Source organism: Grampus griseus, assembly GCF_964374135.1.
Source record: "Grampus griseus genome assembly, chromosome: 15".
Classification (NCBI taxonomy): Eukaryota; Metazoa; Chordata; class Mammalia; order Artiodactyla; family Delphinidae; genus Grampus; species Grampus griseus.
In genome coordinates this window covers 79,416,898-79,436,375 of record NC_139009.1, presented here as the reverse complement: position 1 = coordinate 79,436,375, position 19,478 = coordinate 79,416,898, and the positions used below count along the sequence as shown (strand labels likewise).

General features: G+C 45.3%; 1 protein-coding gene across 1 annotated transcript in view; it reads right to left on the bottom strand.

Moving 5' to 3' along the window:
- Positions 1 to 19,186, bottom strand: part of NCAPH (non-SMC condensin I complex subunit H) — a 28,837-nt gene extending 9,651 nt beyond the window's left edge. Inside the window, exons 1-9 of the mRNA XM_082672790.1 lie at positions 19,124 to 19,186; positions 18,664 to 18,802; positions 18,063 to 18,187; positions 7,582 to 7,771; positions 6,408 to 6,499; positions 5,429 to 5,652; positions 1,753 to 1,901; positions 1,018 to 1,124; positions 545 to 667 (exon numbers count right to left, since the gene is read on the bottom strand). Coding sequence (XP_082528916.1) covers positions 545 to 667; positions 1,018 to 1,124; positions 1,753 to 1,901; positions 5,429 to 5,652; positions 6,408 to 6,499; positions 7,582 to 7,771; positions 18,063 to 18,187; positions 18,664 to 18,802; positions 19,124 to 19,171 — 1,197 coding nt within the window. The 5' untranslated portion in view covers positions 19,172 to 19,186. The remainder of the gene's footprint in view (positions 1 to 544; positions 668 to 1,017; positions 1,125 to 1,752; positions 1,902 to 5,428; positions 5,653 to 6,407; positions 6,500 to 7,581; positions 7,772 to 18,062; positions 18,188 to 18,663; positions 18,803 to 19,123) is intronic.
- Between the last annotated feature and the right edge of the window lie 292 nt (positions 19,187 to 19,478).

Genomic DNA, 19,478 nt, shown 5'->3' with positions numbered 1-19,478 from the left:
GGTGCACACTGGCTAGTCTAGAGAGCTCACCGGAACAGTCATAGAAGGAGAGCAGGCAGGCTGTGCAGCGCTAGGGAGCCCCCGAGGACTGGCACCTACGTCGCCCTGCATGTCACAGTGGGCTCACGTCTACACCTTGATCATGGGGAGGCAATGTGGGCTGGGGAAAGCACCTGGCTAGTAGATCCACAACTATCATGAGAAGGTGAAAGAATCAAGAAATGACCAACAGCTTGTAAAAGCCTTGACAAAAGGTTGTTTATCCCCCTTGCATTTCGGCAAGTAGGCCAGAGCGTCCAGAAGTCCAACCAGGTGAGGTATTTCCAAGTCTTGAGTGTGCATCTGTCCTGTGAGTTTTTCCCTCCGGCTCTGCCTTACCCATGCGATCTCCCGGTAACTCCCCTGGGCTAACATGAATTCCTCCTCACACGTTCTCCTTCTCCTGAAGGGCGCTGACAATCACACTACCCGCCACTTGATACCTCTGATGCTAAGAACAGGTTCAACAACAACATGACCTCAAGGAACCTAAGAATAGCCTTACCCTGGTGCCTGGTTTGAGATGCAGCTGGACAAGATTTTCAGTCTCATAGTGGAAATCTGTAGGAAGAGTTGTGGCTCTCCAATTCTGGTTCTCCAAAGTGGACTTGGTCAGAACAGTAGCAGCCTATTAATTTAAAAAAAAAAAGAAAAGGTAGTTTTTTGACATCTTTAATAAAAATGGTATATATACACACTTTTTTTTTTTTTTTGGAAGTAGCTTGGGAAGAGTTTGAGCAGCACTGATCTTCCTACTTCGGTGTAAAGGAGTGATTCTGTTAGACCTTATTCATATTGATTCTCTCTGCCACTGAGTTTGGGACTATTAATTCCTTCAGGGATTGAGGGAGAATGAAGCCATCCATTTACTCTAAGAGTTAAATTTATAATGAATTTTTAAAAAACACATCTAAAAGGGAAAGAGGAGTGCAAAGAGTAATTTAAGAAAGCACAACTGATGATAAATCCAGCACAAACCTTTGTTTTTCGAAAATATACATCAAAGTCAATATCATCGTCAAAGTCGATTTCAAAATCCTTCTTTGTGGTCTTCTTTCTGTTCTCTGAGTGCGAGGTAGTATCTTCTGCAGAAACGAACACAGATGTCAACACTGCTCACTTCTGTGGCCTATTTACTCATCTTGCAAGATCACTTGACAGCCTTACCAACCACAAGACAGCATTTGTGTCTGAGCATCATATCAGCACTAGGAAAGGCAAATCATACACCTAATATTTATCCCTATAGTTTGTGTTTTTGACAAGAAAACAATACTAAAAAGATATGCTAATTAATCACTTCTTTTCAAAGAGAGAATGCAAACATTTAACACTGGCACAGCACTTCAGAGGGCTGCACAGTGCTGCCGGTGCAGTAACTCGCATGGCCCTCTGGAGCCTGGGGGTGCATTCCCACCTCTAGCCACTGTTTGAAGTCACATGGGTGCTGGGGGAGGAGAAAGTCACAAGCCAGCTCTCCTGACCCTGGGGAGGGTCCACTCACTCTTCCCACTCACAGGCTTCAGTCTTAACTGACCCCTCATCCCAGGCCAGGCCAACTGACTGTCCAACCAGGAGGCTCCTTATCTGTGTATTTCTACAGCTTGTCAGGAGGTACAAGACAGTGACCGGCATTTCCCTTCTTAGGCTGAACTGCTGACTGGCTGGTCACCTGCACTCTCTCTTCTTAGAGTTCCGTCTAGAAGTACATACGTTTGTGCCGGAGTCTAAAGCGCCAGTGCTCCGGGCCAGCCCACATCGACATGGTTCGGGGGCTAAAGTAGGAATACTCTCCAGGTTTCATGGATAGAAGGGGACACAAGCTCCAAACGTCTCCATCCCCGAGGGGAGTCATTTCTTCTCTGCAACACATGTGAAGTCATGTTTTAACATGTACAGTCATGCATGTGTTGATATATACAAGACAACTGTGTATTTACATGTAAAGCAGCATATGACGCAGCTGCAGACTCTACCTACTTTTCCACAAATGGGCAACATTTCTAAGAGTAAGTCCAACATAAATACTTCATCATTAATAAGCCATTCGTTTTTACTTAATCAGTGCTTTTGCTTCTCTTCATTTTATAATACGATCATATCTATATAAGTACTTTAGATGTTTCAAAGTGCTTCATAAAATGAAGTTTACCCGTTTGAGAGACAAGAAAACAGAAAGCTGAGTTTTTATATAAGACTGCACAGCTAGTACAAGCCAGAACTGGGAGCTGGACACCATCCCCTGAATCCCAGCCTCAGGGTCTTTCCACACACAAGGTTTCCTGCCACATGACATGGTAACCGCGTTCCTTCTTCACCATGCTTCCATAAATGAGGGCTCCGCTAACACTGCTGTAGTTCCTACTGAAAGTGAAAAACATGTTATTCTAATTTATGTTCCCCACATGATTGGGGCCCCCCTTATAATCGATCTGTTAAACCATCTAGCTTTACTCTTTGCTGCGTGTGAAGTGCCTAACTGGCTCGTCCAGCATGGCAATTTTGGGTTGGTTTTTCGCCCTCTCTGCAAGGTACTAGAATGTGTGAGGTAGCTTTCACCTGAAGGCCCCTGCCAGGTCAGTGCTGCTGTAATGCCCTCTAAGGGTAACGGCAGTAAGGAAACTTCACACAGCGAGGACCTTTTCACCTGTATTGAGCCATATATAAAAATCTCCTTTACATCAAGCCTATGGAATAAGCTAAAAAAGCTTTAAAAGAAGGAATTTGCCTTTATCTATAGAATCTTTTTTTAAAAACCAGTAAACTGTATTTGTATATTTACTGTGTGATGAAAACTTAATTTTTAAAATTAAACTATACTAGGGACTTCCCTGGTGGCGCAGTGGTTAAGACTCCTCGCTCCCAATGCAGGGGGCCTGGGTTTGATCCCTGGTCAGGGAACGAGATCCCGCATGCCCGAATTAAGAGCCCGTGTGCCACAACTACGACCCAGCGCAGCCACATTATTAATTTAAAAATTAAATTAAAATATACTTAAAAATCCCCACTTCTAGTCTGTAACTGCCTAGCCTGTGTTGTTAAGTAATAACTGTACTGCATTGTACTGCATTTCCCCCAGAGGGAGAAAGAAGACAGCTTCAGGAGCATCCCCACTCAATTCTCAGATACTCTCCTGTTAAAGCGAGGGCGATTGGGAGGGCAATTTATTGGGAACTTACGGGCAAAGCTCTAAAGAGCTTGGCTCCCATCTTCTGAGAGTCTGTGGGCCAGAACCAGACTGAGGCCCTTGGGGCTTGAACTCTAGCCTTTTAATAATTCTTTCAATACACAATGCTATGTGGCAGGCACCCTACTGGTCCCAACTCCCCCACTCACCAACTAACTTAATCCACAGCCCACTCCTCCATCAGGCAGGCTTCTCTCTGCCCTCTGGAGGGAGTCTTTGTTTCTTCTACCCACCCCCACAACCACAAGTCCCCTCCTTCAATGTAACACCAGCTCAGTCATGCTGCACTACTACCTGCAGGTTAAAGGTCTCCCCAGTTAAGTGCTCTGGGGTGGATCCTTCCATCCACAGCTCATTACGTGAGGCCAGGATTGGCCAAGGGTGCTGGGCAACTCCCAGCTCCACCCCATTTCCTACCCTCTCTAAGCCTGTTTCCTCACCTGTAAAACGGGGATAACAGGACCTAATTATAAGGCTGTTGTAAGGATTAAGTGATTGTACTTTATATATTATATAAATTATTTGAAATAACTCAGGTAAGGCACCTGGCAGAGTGTCTGGCACGAAGTCAGGATAATAATGAGCTCAGTAAACATCAGATACTACTATTATCATCTAGTCCCAACCGTTCACTTTATGGGTGAGAAAACAAAGACCCCAAAGATCATGCCACTTGTCCCACATCTCACAGCCATCCACAGCAGGGTCAGGCTTCCTTCAGTGCAAACACTTGCTGAGCTCCCAGGAAGCTCCCTATCCTTATGCCACGGGTAAGGATTTCAAGATGGACAAAACCCTAGACTAGAACCTAAGTCCCCTGCCCCTAATGTGCTCGCTCAGTAGGATGGAGTCTAAGATTTTGTTCTGTCTGGAACTGGGGAGAGAAATGGAGACATCTGTTCAAAATAACCATCTATGGTTATCCGGTTACAACAAAATAACAAAATGGAAGTGACTAAAGTCCTTCACTACACCAGTTCCTCAGATGTCACCTCATTGTTTAGCAAAAGTGATAGCTCTTCTCTGACATTTGAAAATGGTATTAAAAGACCTCATCCCTCCAACCTGCCTACCATTTCCCACTTCTTAGAAGATAGGATGGGAAAAGGGACAAAATCACAGGTCTGGTAATAGTAAAAATCAGGAGGGGCGGGTTCTAAAAGGGCCTAGGGGGTAATTTTTCCTTGAGGTCCAAACTTTCAGCCCCTTGACTTCTACTCAGATCTGAAGAGGCATTATCAATCTAATCATTCCCCCCATGGGGAGACAAAGTGAGCTCAAGAAAGCAATCTCATCCTGGAGACACTCAAGCAACGCTCTTGAAGGGATCTTTGCCTCGGTGGGAAATTATACTGGACAACTTCTAAAGTTTCGCACATACTAAACCAGCTTGCCTGTCCCCACTCCCAGGTTTTCCAAGCTGCTGCTACAGGCACAGGGTTATCAGAGGATCTGTTTGTTCTAGTCTCGTGGAATCTGCTACACCCAGGCCCATTCAAGACCTTTAGAGGCCCTCGGCACTGCAGGATTGTGGGATCCTGCTTGCAGACCATATTCAAAATTAAAATGATACTAACCTATTAAGTACATATAATAAAGGCCAACAAAGTTCAGACTGCCTTATGGCGCTATTAGACTAATCAAGAATCTAAATGACTAGAGGCCAATCCTACCGTCTCCCACACCCCATATGCTCATTTCTACATGCTTTTTTAGTTTTCCTTGCTTTGCTCATCCCCGGTCTACCTATCTAACGACCAACACTGCCCAGACCCATCTCTGCCCTTTAGGCAGGGGCCACTTTCTTCTGGTAATCAACACATAAGCCTGTTTTCTGTCTATAACTGATATGGAGTGATTCAGCCAAAAGCCAGACCATGTGCAGGGTGTCGAAAGGGAGCACCCTCCATGCTACCAAAATGGAGGTGGTGAGGACAGCCACCAATGAAGTAGCTACTATAACCCAGCACTTTATGCATTTTAGTTCTATGCTTATGGACTCCTGCAATGTCAGGTTTATGCCCAATAAGTGGCTGAGCTGACATTCAAAGGCAGATTGATTCCACGGTGAGTCAGAATGGCTCAGCCTGTGTGACAACAGCACAGAAGCCCAGCCAATTAGAGAGATGAAATTAGACTGTCCCAGCAGGAAATCTGGGAAAACTCCTACGGGAACATTTCCCGTGGCCCTGAGCGCCTTACTGGCAGCTCTGAACATGGCAGGGCTCCTTCCAGCTCCCGAACTTGGTGTGATCCCCAGCTGCGGTGTGGTCCCCAACTGCGGTGTAGTCCGGTTCATCATTGGCATCAAAGTCGTCCTCCAAGGCCCCAATACGGAAGTCCCCGCAGTCGCTCTCCTCCACCTCGGCATTGATGTCAAACACCTGATCGTTCTTCTTAAACTTGTCCACCAGGGCCGACACCGACTGGAAGGGACAAAGAGAGCCCCCAGTTCTCTGCATTCCCGTCACCACCCCCGCCACTGCTGGAGGACCGCCCCCCCTGCCCGCACTCCCTGGAGCCAGTGTTCTCACAACAGCAAAGCGCTGAGGAAGTTTATATTGTGCGGCACAGGATGAAGCTGTATTGTCGTTAGGCACATTTTGTAAAACATGGAACAGGAATCTGCATCCTTTAACTACATGTTTAGAGAAGACAGTTTTCCATGGAAACCATTTATTTTGGAGGTTGTAGTAAGTAGGCTAAAGGGGGCCAGGCTAAAAATACACAGAGGAAAGCTTTACACATGATAATTTCTCAGGAAACTCTGTGCCAAGGGACTCAACCCTGAAGAGCAGGAAATTCCTCAAGCTTGACAGCAGCCTAAGAGACCAGAGGCCACTGGGACAACCATGTTTGAGAGTAAATCTGATAAAAATCGAGCACCGAGGAATGGAAGGATTGCCTTACCCTGGGGAAGCAGACAGGAAGTTGATCCCAGTACTCTAATCCCAGCTGGCTAGTGAGCCTGCTGCAGCACACAATACCACTCCCACCCCTGCCCCAGGGCTTAGTCCCTACGGAGGAGCCAAAGGAAATATTTTCTGTGCTGCTGGCTAAATAAAAACGATGCCACAGTTTTGGTTCCCATTGGGCAGAACTAATCTTAGGCCATCTCACTGAAACCACAAGCTGTTGGAGAAATGCCCAGAGCCCTCAGAAATCCAGAAATTGACCACACCTCATTATGTGTTTCACTGTCCCATTTAGTGAACTGGAACCCCGCCAGGGAAGGGCAGATCTGACGGTCTTCCACACACTGCTGCAGGGGTGCTGGGAGGACAGGAAGATCACAAAGAGGGTTCAGAGCAGGATGGAGACACACCTCACCCCCTCAAGATGACCAGAGCAGCACCATGGAGGGAGGGGCACAGCCACCTCCTGTTTCTCGGGAAGAGGCTGGCTGGCAGCCGATCTGTTTGCAGATCACTCTCCTGGCACAGGGCGTGCACTCAGGCACATGCCCACACTAGAGGCAGGCTCCACACTGGCATCCCAGGAATGAGGAAAACACTAGAGCAGAAACCCGAAGCACAGACTTTGACTCTGAAATCGACTCTGTGCCCTAAGCTAGAGTTGGGAAATCAAAAACCCATCCTTAAAGCATAGTAAGTGCACAGCCAATTGTGCAATGCCACTTATTCTAGTCCCAAATTAAACTAGGTATAGATTACCTACCTCAGTTGAGTGCATACACCTAGACAATTGTTAGTACAAAATAATTATACTCAGCAAATTTTAGACAAGAATAAACAGGAGAATGGGCCCCGTAACATCTGCGTAGCCCTGCAGAGGGGAGGAACAATTTCATGTAACACACGAAAATCATTCCACGGGAGAACAGCGCCTGGCCCTCACACCACCCTGGGCCTGTCCTCAGAGGATCTCCCAGAGAGGGGTGTGGAAGGGGGGGTAAAATCGCTGCCAAGCCTGTATGAGGGACTGACAACAAGACAGATCTGTTCTCAGACCACCACGGAGGATTCTGAAAACAGTTCACAAAGCCCTCTTCTCCTCGGGATCCCCTGGGTTAGTAACAGGCCTCTGGCTCAACAAGTCTCTTAAAGCCCCTCTCCCAAGTCCAAAACTCTGACACTCCAGGGTGACTGCTAGCAGGGCAACTGAAGGACGTGGCACATACAGACCACGAGCACTGGCTACTACTGTTGAAGACTCCATGCTGCAAACAGGCTGAAAACTTAGTTTCTCCCAAAAAATGCCCACTTTGTCATTCCAGAGGAACCTTCTGGGCAAATAAGCAACAGAAGAGCATGATGGGCTTACTACACCCATGGTTATGTAGAAACTTCTCTGATGACTGAACTGCTCTGCTAAAAGGCATCACATGGACCTACCTTTTAAATCGGTCATTTCCACCCAACCTAAATCCGGCAAGTCAAGAGGTTCTCCAGTGGAGAGAGTCTGGACATCGGAGGGAAAGAGCAGCTCACTTCTATAGTCGTGGCAGTGGAGGGTGGAGAGAAACACCCCTGCTGTACTGCACTCATCAAACGAGGCTGCTGTCTTCTGGAACATGGGATCAATCTGAGCACAAAAACAGAGGGAACCCAGAATTATGGGATGTAGCCAAAGGAAATAGAAAATCTCATTCACTGGACCCTGCTCATTCGCAGCTGCATATACTGGATTGAAATGTCTCTGCACATGATCAAAAAAGGGGGAGGGCCTTTCTAACTGACCAGGTAAAATCCCATCCCAGTTCAAAAGGAGGGCTGTACATGGTCAGATGGATAAATGTACACAGTAAATGGTGACAAGCTTATACTGTGTGAATCTGTTTGTTTACAAACAACCCAATCAAAAAATGGGCAGAAGACTTAAATAGACATTTCTCCAAAGAAGACATACAGATGGCCAACAGACACATGAAAAGATGCTCAACATCTAATTATTAGAGAAATGCAAATCAAAACTACAATGAGGTATCACCTCACACTGGTGAGAATGGCAATCACCTAAAAATCCACAAACAATAAGTGCTGGAGAGGGTGTGGAGAAAAGGGAACCCTCTTACACTGTTGGTGGGAATGTAAATTGATACAGCCACTATGGAGAACAGAATGGAGGTTCCTTAAAAAACTAAAAATAGAACTACCACTTGACCCAGCAATCCCACTCCTGGGCATAGACCCGGAGAAAACCATAATTCAAAAAGATACATACACCCCAATGTTCATTGCAGCACTAATTACAATAGCCAGGAAATGGAAGCAACCTAAATGTCCATCAACAGAAGAATGGATAAAGAAGATGTGGTACATATATACAATGGAATATTATTGAGCCATAAAAAGGAAGGAAATTGTGCAATCTGCAGAGACGTGGATCAACCTACAGATTGTCATACAGAGTGAAGTCAGAAAGAGAAAAATATTGTATACTATCACTTATATGTGGAATCTAGAAAAACAATATAGATGAACTTATTTGCAAAGCAGAAATAGAGACACAAACGTAGAGAACAGAAGTATGGATACTGGAGGGGAAGTGGGTGTGGGATGAATTGGGAGATTGGGATTGACATATATACACTATTGATACTATGTATAAAATAGATAACTAGGGCTTCCCTGGTGGCGCAGTGGTTGACAGTCCGCCTGCCGATGCAGGGGACACGGGTTCGTGCCCCGGTCCGGGAAGATCCCACATGCCGCGGAGCGGCTGGGCCCGTGAGCCATGGCCACTGACCCTGCGCATCCAGAGCCTGTGCTCCGCAACGGGAGAGGCCACAACAGTTGAGAGGCCCGCGTACCACACACAAAAAAAGATAACTAATGAGAACATACTGTACAGCACAGGGAACTCTACTCAATGCTCTGTGGTGACCTAAATGGGGAGGAAATCCAAAAAAGAGGGGATATATATATATATATATATATATATGTATGTATAGCTGATTCACTTTGCTGTACAGCAGAAACTAACACAACATTGTAAAGCAACTATACTCCAATAAAAATTAATTTTTAAAAAATCTGGTTATTTACAATATACCTGGACAGTATCCTTCTGCTGGCCTCTTTCCACAGCCACCGTTTTTAAACGTCTATCTCTAGTAGAATGCTACCGCAACAAATTCTGCTGACTTAAAAAGCCTGTGTGATGGATCTGTTCACAGAATCCCATCACTCCTCTGAACAGAAATATTTTCAAAGAATTGGAAGAACACGAGTAAGAGATCCGGGCAAAGGACAGGCAGAGTCCGCAGGGTTAGATGTCCGGGTTAAACATGGGAGAGGTTGTCAGAAGACCCCTAAGGCTGGGGTCGAGGAGCAGGAGTGGCATAACCACATGTCACCAAGCCCCAAAAGAGAACAGGGCAAGGCACATGCATGTGTGGCAAGAGGGCAGAAGCCACCTGGGACTCCACAGGAGGCCCGGTGACAGGAAAAAGGTCAGGTACCAGGTTCACAGGTCTTCCTCATGTCTCAGGATGTGGCTACTATGGAAAGAGGGGCCCTTAATTCTGAGGACAGGTGTTGCTCTCTGGCTCTTTTCCGGCCCCCTTAACCCTGAGCCCAACCTCACCAGAACTGAGTCTTCTCTCGCCTCCCGATAAGCTAGTCCCAGAGCAGCACATACGGCACCTCCACGTTCTCCCTGTCTCCTTACCCCTCAACCGGTTAGTTACATGGCCTGGTGGGTTTTCCTCCCAGTGTGTCTCTACCACCTACCCCTTCTTCCCATCCTCCCTGCCACCAGTATAACCCTCGCCTGAGTTAACCCTTGTCTCTGGTCTCTCCTACTTCTTTTCCTAAAAATACCAGTGGTGCTATTCCCATTCCCTTCCTCAAATGCTCACCAGAGCAATGGTTTCCCACCTGGACCCCAGCACCCCTAGAGGTCTCATGTAGTTAATGAAACTCAGCCTTTCAAAGAGTCAACACGGAAACTGTACACTGGCCCACATTAAAGCTGAAACGCTAAGATAACTTTCCTCACTTTTGCCTAGAATTAGATCATGTCAGTGTGAGAACAATGGTTCTTTCATGTCAATTAGATTTGACTTACATCTTTGAGTGATTTGTGGGAAAATGAATTATTGCTGACTGTACAGTCTGGATAAATGAACTTTTTGAAACAAGGATCCCAGCAAGGAAGAGAAACAGTAAGAGAAGGCCTTGGTAGACAGCAGACTACATGACAAAGCCTAGGGTTGTTTCAGCCTCATGAGAAAATCCACAGCTCTAGCCCAACGTGCACACTGTCCAGCTTCCTAAGGAACCAGAACTTTTCCTGCTTCATGGCCTTTGCTTACGCCTCTGCCTAGAATCACCTTCTTGCCACCACCTGACAAACACCTACCCTCCCTTCACAGCCCAGTTCAAATCTCACCTCTTCCGGAAACTCTGATCTCCACCCACTCTGGTCTCCTGAGTATGTGCCTTGACCTTCCTTACATTGTGTCTATTTGTGCCCTCCTGGTCTGAAGCACTGGAGCATAATCAGGCTGGAATCCCTGTGACAGCAAGAATTCTGCACACAGCAGACAGCTGTGTACAAAATAGATCAGCTCATATACAAACAAGGGTTCTCAGCTGGTCCCGACACACCCACAGAACACCTGCTGTCTAATCTCCCGCCATTGCCAAGAGAATGCAGGTTCAATGAATAGCTGAAACTTCAGATTCTAAGTTTGTACCCACCACCCCCCTTCTTTTTTAGCTTCCAAACTTTCACTTATTCTACGTTTACCACAGATTACAGAGCAAAAAAAGCTTCCCAGGACTGAGGTTCTCGGCGTTTCTTCAAGATCCTGTTGTCTTCACTTGCATACATAGACTAGACCAGATCCTGTTGTCTCCACTTGCGTACATAGACCAAAGCCCGAAGCCGCAGGCCTGAAGGCAGCAGCTTGCTGCCCTTTCGTCCCCTTTAGAACAATGGGAGCGGCCAGTGCAAGCCTCCTCAGGCTCCCTAGAACTGAGTCTACCTGGGAAGACACAAGATGGTAGAAAGAGAATTTCCAACCCTGCTGCTGAATTGAACAGTTCAGTGTAGAACCAAAAGCACAAGCAAGAATGATGGTGAAGTAAATATTCAGATTACCTGCGAAGGTGAAAAAACAAGGAGAATTGGGGAAGGGAAGGTTAGGTGGGAGAGGATTTTATGGCTCCCCTTCAGATGTGTACAACATATTGCCATGGATAAAGCACTTTGACAAATATAACCCACTAACACAAAACTCAGGGATTATCTGTTTTTAGTTTGACAAAGTGAGATTTGGAGACTTTTCCACACAACTAAGACAGTAAAACCAGGATCTGAACTTTACATGGTCTGCCTCCAATGCTGACCCATAGATAGAAAAAAAGAATACAACTCCCTCCCCTAAAAAGCCTGGCCCCCTCACCTCTACCCTAGCTCTTGGGCTTTGGCCTCGGGCCCTGCCCCAGCCATCCCCATCCGCACACAGTCCTCACCCCAGCACGGGCTGGAGAACCGTCCTGCCCGGACCCCATCAGCCAGAGTGAACGCAGCCAGGCCCCTCACTCCCAGCCACCACACACTCAGCCTCACCACTACCATCTGCCTGAGACGATATCCTCTCAAGGGGTTGGGAACTGGTTTCTGGGGGAAGGTGAGAAATATCTTAGAAATTACAATAATTTGTGCCTCTCCAACCTTGACCTTACTTGCAAAACTGTATTCCTTTGGAATTAATTTCAATGAAGAGGGATAGGAACAAAACATCTAAAAAGGCTCAGTGGTGTGTGTGTGGGAGTGTCATGACGAAAGCCTGGGAAGCACTGCTCTAAGGAAACACGGTATTGCCCGAGGACACCGTCTCCCCAGCACGGCTGCTTCCTCTCCCGCAGCCCTCACACCGCTGGCCTAGACGTCAGATAGGTGATTTCCTTGCGCCTCATTGCAGCTTCCAGACTATATTCTCCTTCCCAATTCCTACAACCCTCACCTCTGAATGTAACATCAGACTCTACCACCCTGTTGCAATCACCTTCTAGCCCCCAGGTTACAACCCCACCCCCTTCCTAGAAGATTTTAATATTATCTCTGACTCACTCCTGTTCTCCAACTTTACTGCTGTTGTGGTTTCCAGTAATTTCACTATCCATGTAGACCCATCCAATATTCTGGCCTCTCAGTTCCTTGATATCCTCTCCTTCAGTGGTCTTGTGCTTCATCCTAAGAACCCCAAGACGCATGGGATCCTAGCATGACCCCCTGCCTCCTCTGCCTTTTGCTCCCTGGCCTGCTTTCCGAATTGAATCATTAACCAGGACTGCAACCTCTCTGTATGCTCAATTCCAAGTGCCCCTCTCTGACAACCACCTCTTGTCTTTCCAGACTACACTTTCTTGTCTCCAACGCCAAGAAGCCTTTGGTCCCATCAGGCCCTACAGTCTACTGGTCACATGGTTTTACACTGTCCTTCACACACCTCTTTTCCCAGCTAAAATTCCACAATCAATGATCACAACCACCCCCTTGCACACACTCTCAGCTCCAGCGCCCCTTTCAGCTGTGTCACATTCACTCAGCTAAACACAATCCTTTGTTAAATCTAACTTTCTGCCTACTCCATGCTTGCACCCACACAGCCAGTCATGGCTGGAGAAAGACACAAAGTCATGGGATTTCCCTGGTGGTCCAGTGGTTAAGAATCCACCTTTCAATACAGGGGACGCAGGTTCCATCCCTGGTCGGGGAACTAAGATCCCACATGCTGCGGGGCAACTAAGCCTGCGCACCACAACTACTGAGCCCATGTGTTTTGGAGCCTGTGCGCCACAACTAGAGAGAAGCCCACGCGTCACAATGAAGAGCCTGCGCACCTCAACGAAAGACCCGCATGCTGCAATGAAGATCCCATGTACCGCAACAAAGACCCGACAGAGCCAAAAAAAAAAGACACAAAGTCATGCTGACTGACCTCACTATAAATCCATCCTCCAGTGCCCTCAGGGAAACCCTAAGTGTTGTCTAGCCATCAAACTACATTTCCCTAGTCCCTCCACTCTCCCATCCTCCTAGATGACTCCCTACTACCTTATCCTCTCTTCAAACCTCCAACACTTTCCTCCTCTATACTGTCAGTTGAAGATCTGGCTTATTTCACTGATGGGGGTGGGAGTGGGGGGTGGAAGGGGAAGCACAACCAGAAGAGAATATCCAGAATGCACCCATGTGCACACACTCAAGCCCCACCTCTCATCAGCCACTGTGCTCCTCAGACAAGACCCATCCAAGCCATCCAATCCTTGCCCTTCTCACCTGCTCAAACACCACCCTAGCATTTCTCCTCCCTTTACCGTGTCATCAATAATTCCTTCTCCACTAGACTGTAGCCATCAACAAGTAAACATGCTGTTAATTCTCCCATTTAAAAAAACAACAAAAAGGCATTTTTCACAGAACTAGAACAAATAATTATAAAATTTGTATGGAAAGACCCCAAATAGCCGAAACAATCCTGAGAAAGAAAAACAGAGCTGGAGGATTCACACTCCCAGACTTCAGACTATACTACAAAGCTACAGTAATCTAAACAGTATGGTATTGGCACAAAAAACAGACACATAGATCAGTGGAACAGGATAGAAAGCCCAGAAATAAACCCACGCACTTATGGTCAATTAATCTATGACAAAGGAGGCAAGAATAACAATAGGGAAAAAAATGATCTCTTCAATAATTTGTGGTGGGAAAACTGGACAGCTACATACAAAAGAATGAAGTTAGAACACTCTCTAACACCATACACAAAAATAAACACAAAATGGATTAAAGACCTAAATGTAAGACTGGAAACCATGAAACTCCTAGAAGAATACACAGCCAGAACACTCTTTGACATAAATTGTAGCAGTTATTTTTTTGGATCTGTCTCCTAAGGCAAAGGAAACAAAAGCAAAAATAAACAAATGACACCTAATTAAACTCAAACGCTTTTGCACAGCAAAGGGAACCATCGACAAAATGAAAAGACAACCTACTTGACTGGGAGGAAATAACTGCAAATGATATGACCGATAAGGGGTTAATATCCAAAATATATAAACAGCTCATACAACTCAATATCAAAAAAAACAAACAACCCAATCAAAAAATGGGCAGAAGATGTAAACAGACATTTTTCCAAAGAAGACACACAGATAACAAACAGACACATGAAAAGATGTTCAGCAATGCTAATCATCAGAGAAATGCAAATCAAAACTAAAATGAGGGGCTTCCCTGGTGGTGCAGTGGTTGGGAGTCTGCCTGCCGATGCAGGGGACACAGGTTCGTGCCCCGGTCCAGGAAGATCCCACATGCCGCAGAGCGGCTGGCCCCGTGAGCCATGGCCGCTGAGCCTGCACGTCCAGAGCCTGTGCTCCGCAACGGGAGAGGCCACAGCAGTGAGAGGCCCGCGTACCGCAACAAACAAACAAACAAACAAAACAAAAGAAAACAAAACTAAAAAACTAAAATGAGAGGGCTTCCCTGGTGGTGCAGTGGTTGAGAGTTCGCCTGCCGATGCAGGGGACACGGGTTCGTGCCCCGGTCCGGGAAGATCCCACATGCTGCGGAGCAGCTGGGCCCGTGAGCCATGGCCGCTGAGCTTGCGTGTCCGGAGCCTGTGCTCCGCAACAGGAGAGGCCACAACAGTGAGAGGCCAGCATACCGCAAAAAAAAAAAAAAAAAGACGATAAACAGGGACTTCCCTGGTGGCGCAGTGGTTAAGAATCTGCCTGCCAATGCAGGGGACACGGGTTCAAGCCCTGGTCTGGGAATATCCCACATGCCGCGGAGCAACTAAGTCCGTGCACCACAACTACTGAAGCCCGCATGCCTAGAGCCCATGCTCCACAACAAGAGAAGCCACTGCAATGAGAGGCCCGGGCACTGCAGTGAAGAGTAGCCCCCACTGACTGCAACTAGAGAAAGCCTGTGTGCAAGAAAGACCCAACGCAGCCAAAAATAAAATTAAATAAATAAATTAAAAAAAAAAAAGACCACAAATAACAAATGCTGATAAGGATGTGGAGAAAAGGAAACCCTTGTATATAGTTGGTGAGAATGTAAATTAGTGCAGCCACTATGGAGGGTTTCCAAAACACTAAAAACAAAACTATCATTTGATCCAGCAATTCCACTCCTGGGTATATATCTGAAAACGAAAACACTGATTTGAAAAGATACATGCATCCCAATGTTCATAGAGGCATTATTTACAAGAGCCGAGATATGGAAGCAACTTAAGTATCCGTCAACAGATGAATGGATAAAGAAGATGCTGTGTATATGTGTGTGTGTGTGTACGTACACACACACACAATGGAATACTACTTGGCCATAAAAAAAATGATGTTTCACTGTTTGCAACAACATGGCTGGACCTCGACATGGCTGGAGGTTATTATGCTTAGTGAAATAAGCCAGACAGAGAAAGACAAATACTGTATGTTATCACTTACATGTGAAATCTAAAAAATAAAACAAAGGAATGTATATAACAAAATAGAAACAGACTCAAAGATATAGAGAACAAACTAGTGTTTACCAGTGGGGAGAGGGAAAGGGAAGGGGTAAGATAGAGGTAGGGGATTAAGAGGTACAAATTACTATGTATAAAATAAATAAGCTACAAGAATATATTGTACAGCACAGGGAATAGAGCCAATATTTTATAACTTTAAATGAAGTATAATCTATAAAAATTTTGAATCACTGTGTTGTACACCTGAAACTAATATAACATTGTAAATAAATTACACCTCAAAAATAATTTTTAAAAATTAAAAAAAGAATATACTGTGCAAATATTCCCATGGCAATAAATACTACAACATCATTCTTTAAAAAAACAAAAACACAAAAAGACTCAGGACCTTACTTTCCCTTGCCATTCCATTACTCTGCCCCAATTTATAGCAAAACTCTTCTAAAAAACTGCCTTCCCCCCCCCAAAAAAAAAAAACTGCCTCCCTTCTCATTTATTTCCCCCTGCCCAATTCATTTTGAAAAATTTCAAACCTACAAGAATGTTGAAATAGTAATATGAATCTCTGTGTAACTTTTACCTAGATTTCCCAACAGGTAACATTTTTCATATTTGCTTTCTCCCTGTACCCTTTCTCCCTGTACTCCCATATTTGTAAAGCAAATATGAAAAATGTTACCTGGTGGGAACAGGTAACAGGTAACATGGCTCTATTCCCTGTGCTGTACAATATATTCTTGTAGCTTATTTATTTTATACATAGTAACTTCCAACCTTCTTGGAAGTAGATATTGCAAGACTTTGCCTCTCTGGCAGTTATTAAGCTATTGCCACTCAGCTCCAAACCTACCTTCTATACTTTGCTCTGTGATGCTGGGTTGGAGACCACACTTCAGCTGTGCCCGCAGCTCCCTATTGGGCTCCACCAAAAGGGGGCACTAGAGGGAGATGGCAAGGCTGGAGGAAGGAGAAGGGACAGGCTTCTTTCTGCAGGATTCCTGTTCCTGGGAGTGTCACCCAGCAGTGATTCACCAACCCAGCAGGAGCAGGTCCTACCTGGGCAGTAGCTGAATTTAACTTGTACTTTTTCCTTATACCCACAGAACCAACCGCGCCGGGTGCCAATAAGAGACACCAGCACCAGTGGGCATTCCCTCCTCAGAAGTCTGGGTCCTGGGCCCCCAAGCCCCTCCTCCAAACTCAGGGACACCAGCATCAGCCAAGCAGCACCCCTTCCTTGGAGGTCTGAGCTGCAGCTCCCCAGGGCCCCTTCGCCAAGCTCACCATGGCCTCAGGCTGCCATATTTGACGTGGCTGACCACTCCATCCTCCCTAAAACACTCATTTCAATACCACATTCTCCTGGCCTTCCCCCACCTACTGGACGTTGCTTATTCAGCTCTCTGAACTGTTAAGACAGGGGTATCCGGGCCCAGTCCTTTTTCCACATACACTTATTCCCTTGGTGATCAATTCCAGTCTCGTGACCTTAATTACTAAGGTAAGAGAAAGAAAGAGAAAGGTAAGAGAAAGAAATAATCTAGTCCATCGTTGGTGGGATGCAAGTAAGAGAAAGAAATAATCTAGTCCATCATTGGTGGGAGAGTAGGTTGGTATAACCTTTTTGTGAGGGCAATGGAAATTTCATGTCTCAGAATTTTCTTACAAATATACTCCCAGAAGAATGCAAACAGGTACAAGAATGTTCACTGAAATTGTTTTTTTTTTTTTTTGAAATTGTTTTTAATAGCAAAAATTTTTTTAAATTGTAGCAACATCTGTTTGCTTTAAATTAACTGCTAATTTATAAAGAGGCCTCTGGTACCATTCCTTTAAGCAGATTCCTCAGGATTTGCTAAATCATTTAAGGTTGTTTAGAGCATGGACTCTGGAGCCAGACCACTTAGTTTCAAATCCCAGTTTACTTACTAATTACGTCATCTTGGACAAGTTACTCCACAGCCCTGAACCTCAATTACCTCTTCATAAAATGTAGCAAGGATGTTGTAAGGACAGAATGGGTTAACACAGGACATGGGCCTTGGGCAGCACGGTGTGCCTGGTAGACACACAATAAATGTTAGCTGTCATCACCACCGCTGCATGTACTACAGAAGAAAATTAATATTTTAATCAATTGGTTTTCTCAGTAATTTGCCATCTCGTTCTACTCAATCATTCTGAAATATTGAGGGAAAAGCAGGGACCTACCCCTGTCAGTCTTCGCTGTAAAGCTAAAGGATGACAATGCAGAGACACCAGTTGAATATTTTACTCCCTGGAGGCCTGAACAAGCACATAGCAGCAAGTTTCTGCCACTGAGCCTCTGAATTAGTCAGAGACTACACTGGGCACCCAGTTTCTCACCTCACACTTTCGATCTGCTTCGGAGACGTTGAGGTTGTTTATATTCGGCTCGATGGTTTTGTACAAGTGCTTCTTCCTTGGCTTTGGAGCCTTCTTGGTTGTTCCTGTTTCGGTTGCACTTCCATCTACAAGGAGTAAGACCGTGCACTGCAGGGGCTGCTTTGGAGCACGTAACTGAACTTATCAATTCAAGTTCTTCAAAACTTAGAGAGTGATCGTAATTAAAACACATGCCATCCCCTCAAAGCAGCAGGCACGTCTAATCCGCAGCTTAGGGAGAAACCAAACTACTAGACTAAGTATTTGGTTTCTGATACAAGTCAATTTCCAAAGACTCCCCAAATCAGAAGCTCCCTAGTTGGTGATGTTTACTCAATCTTGTCTAAATAAAATCTAAAAGCTTTTATAAGGTCCTTCTCTTTTCCAAAGAAAAACATATCTAGTGTTTGAGTATCTTCTCAAATATAATTCTGAAAACATCCATGTCTTCAACAGAATGAGAGAAGTGATTTCTTGTGACTTCATTTCAGTATGTTACTCAAGTAACTACCTGCAACACCCTTTAAAAAAGCCCCTTACATCCAGATCCCAACCCACGTACCTGCACCATGGCCCTCTTCTTCTTCCGGAGATGGTGCATCCTTGCCCAGCCCACCAAGGACTCTGTATACATCAGCATGGACGGCATCTACGCGCACAGCATAGATCTTGGTGCTGGCATCCAGAGTGCCGGCAGCCACCTAGTCAAACAAGCAGAGCTGTATTCATGGTGATCATAAAGAAGGAGCAGCTGAACGGCAAAACAAAGCAATCTGCATAAAATATGTACTTGCCTTTAAGAAAAAAATGAAAAAGATTCCCCTAACACAGGGAATAAAAAAAAAGTAACAGATATTTTCTCTACATTTCATCAGTTAAGGAAAGAAAGTAAAGTAGCTAATAAAATGTCTTAAACAAGGAAGGCTCTCATGTATTTGTAGAATTCAATTATTGTGCTATGCTAAGGATTAGCAATCACTAGCATTAATTCAGATGCAAGAGAAGGTGAACATCCTTCTTACTTTAAAGTTGGTCGGTTCGGCATCTTTCTGTTTAAGAATCTCTGACATGAAATCAATCAAGTGCAAGCCAAAAGCATTCTTGGTGGTGATTTTCTGAAAACAGAAAGTTTTAGAAAGGTTTGTTATTTATAGCCTATGCTCACATAAATAATGCTACCCTGTCATGGGAAGCTGAACTTTTAAACAGGAATATCCCACATCTCAACACAGATATCCATTCCCACAAACATCTGGTGATACAGCTAAATCCATGTGTGTACTTCCTCATTCTCAAGGTCTGGAGTGACAGCACACAATTCCTGAGTGTTCCTGTGTGCAGGTCCTCTTCTAAGCACTGACACAGAGGGGCTCAGTG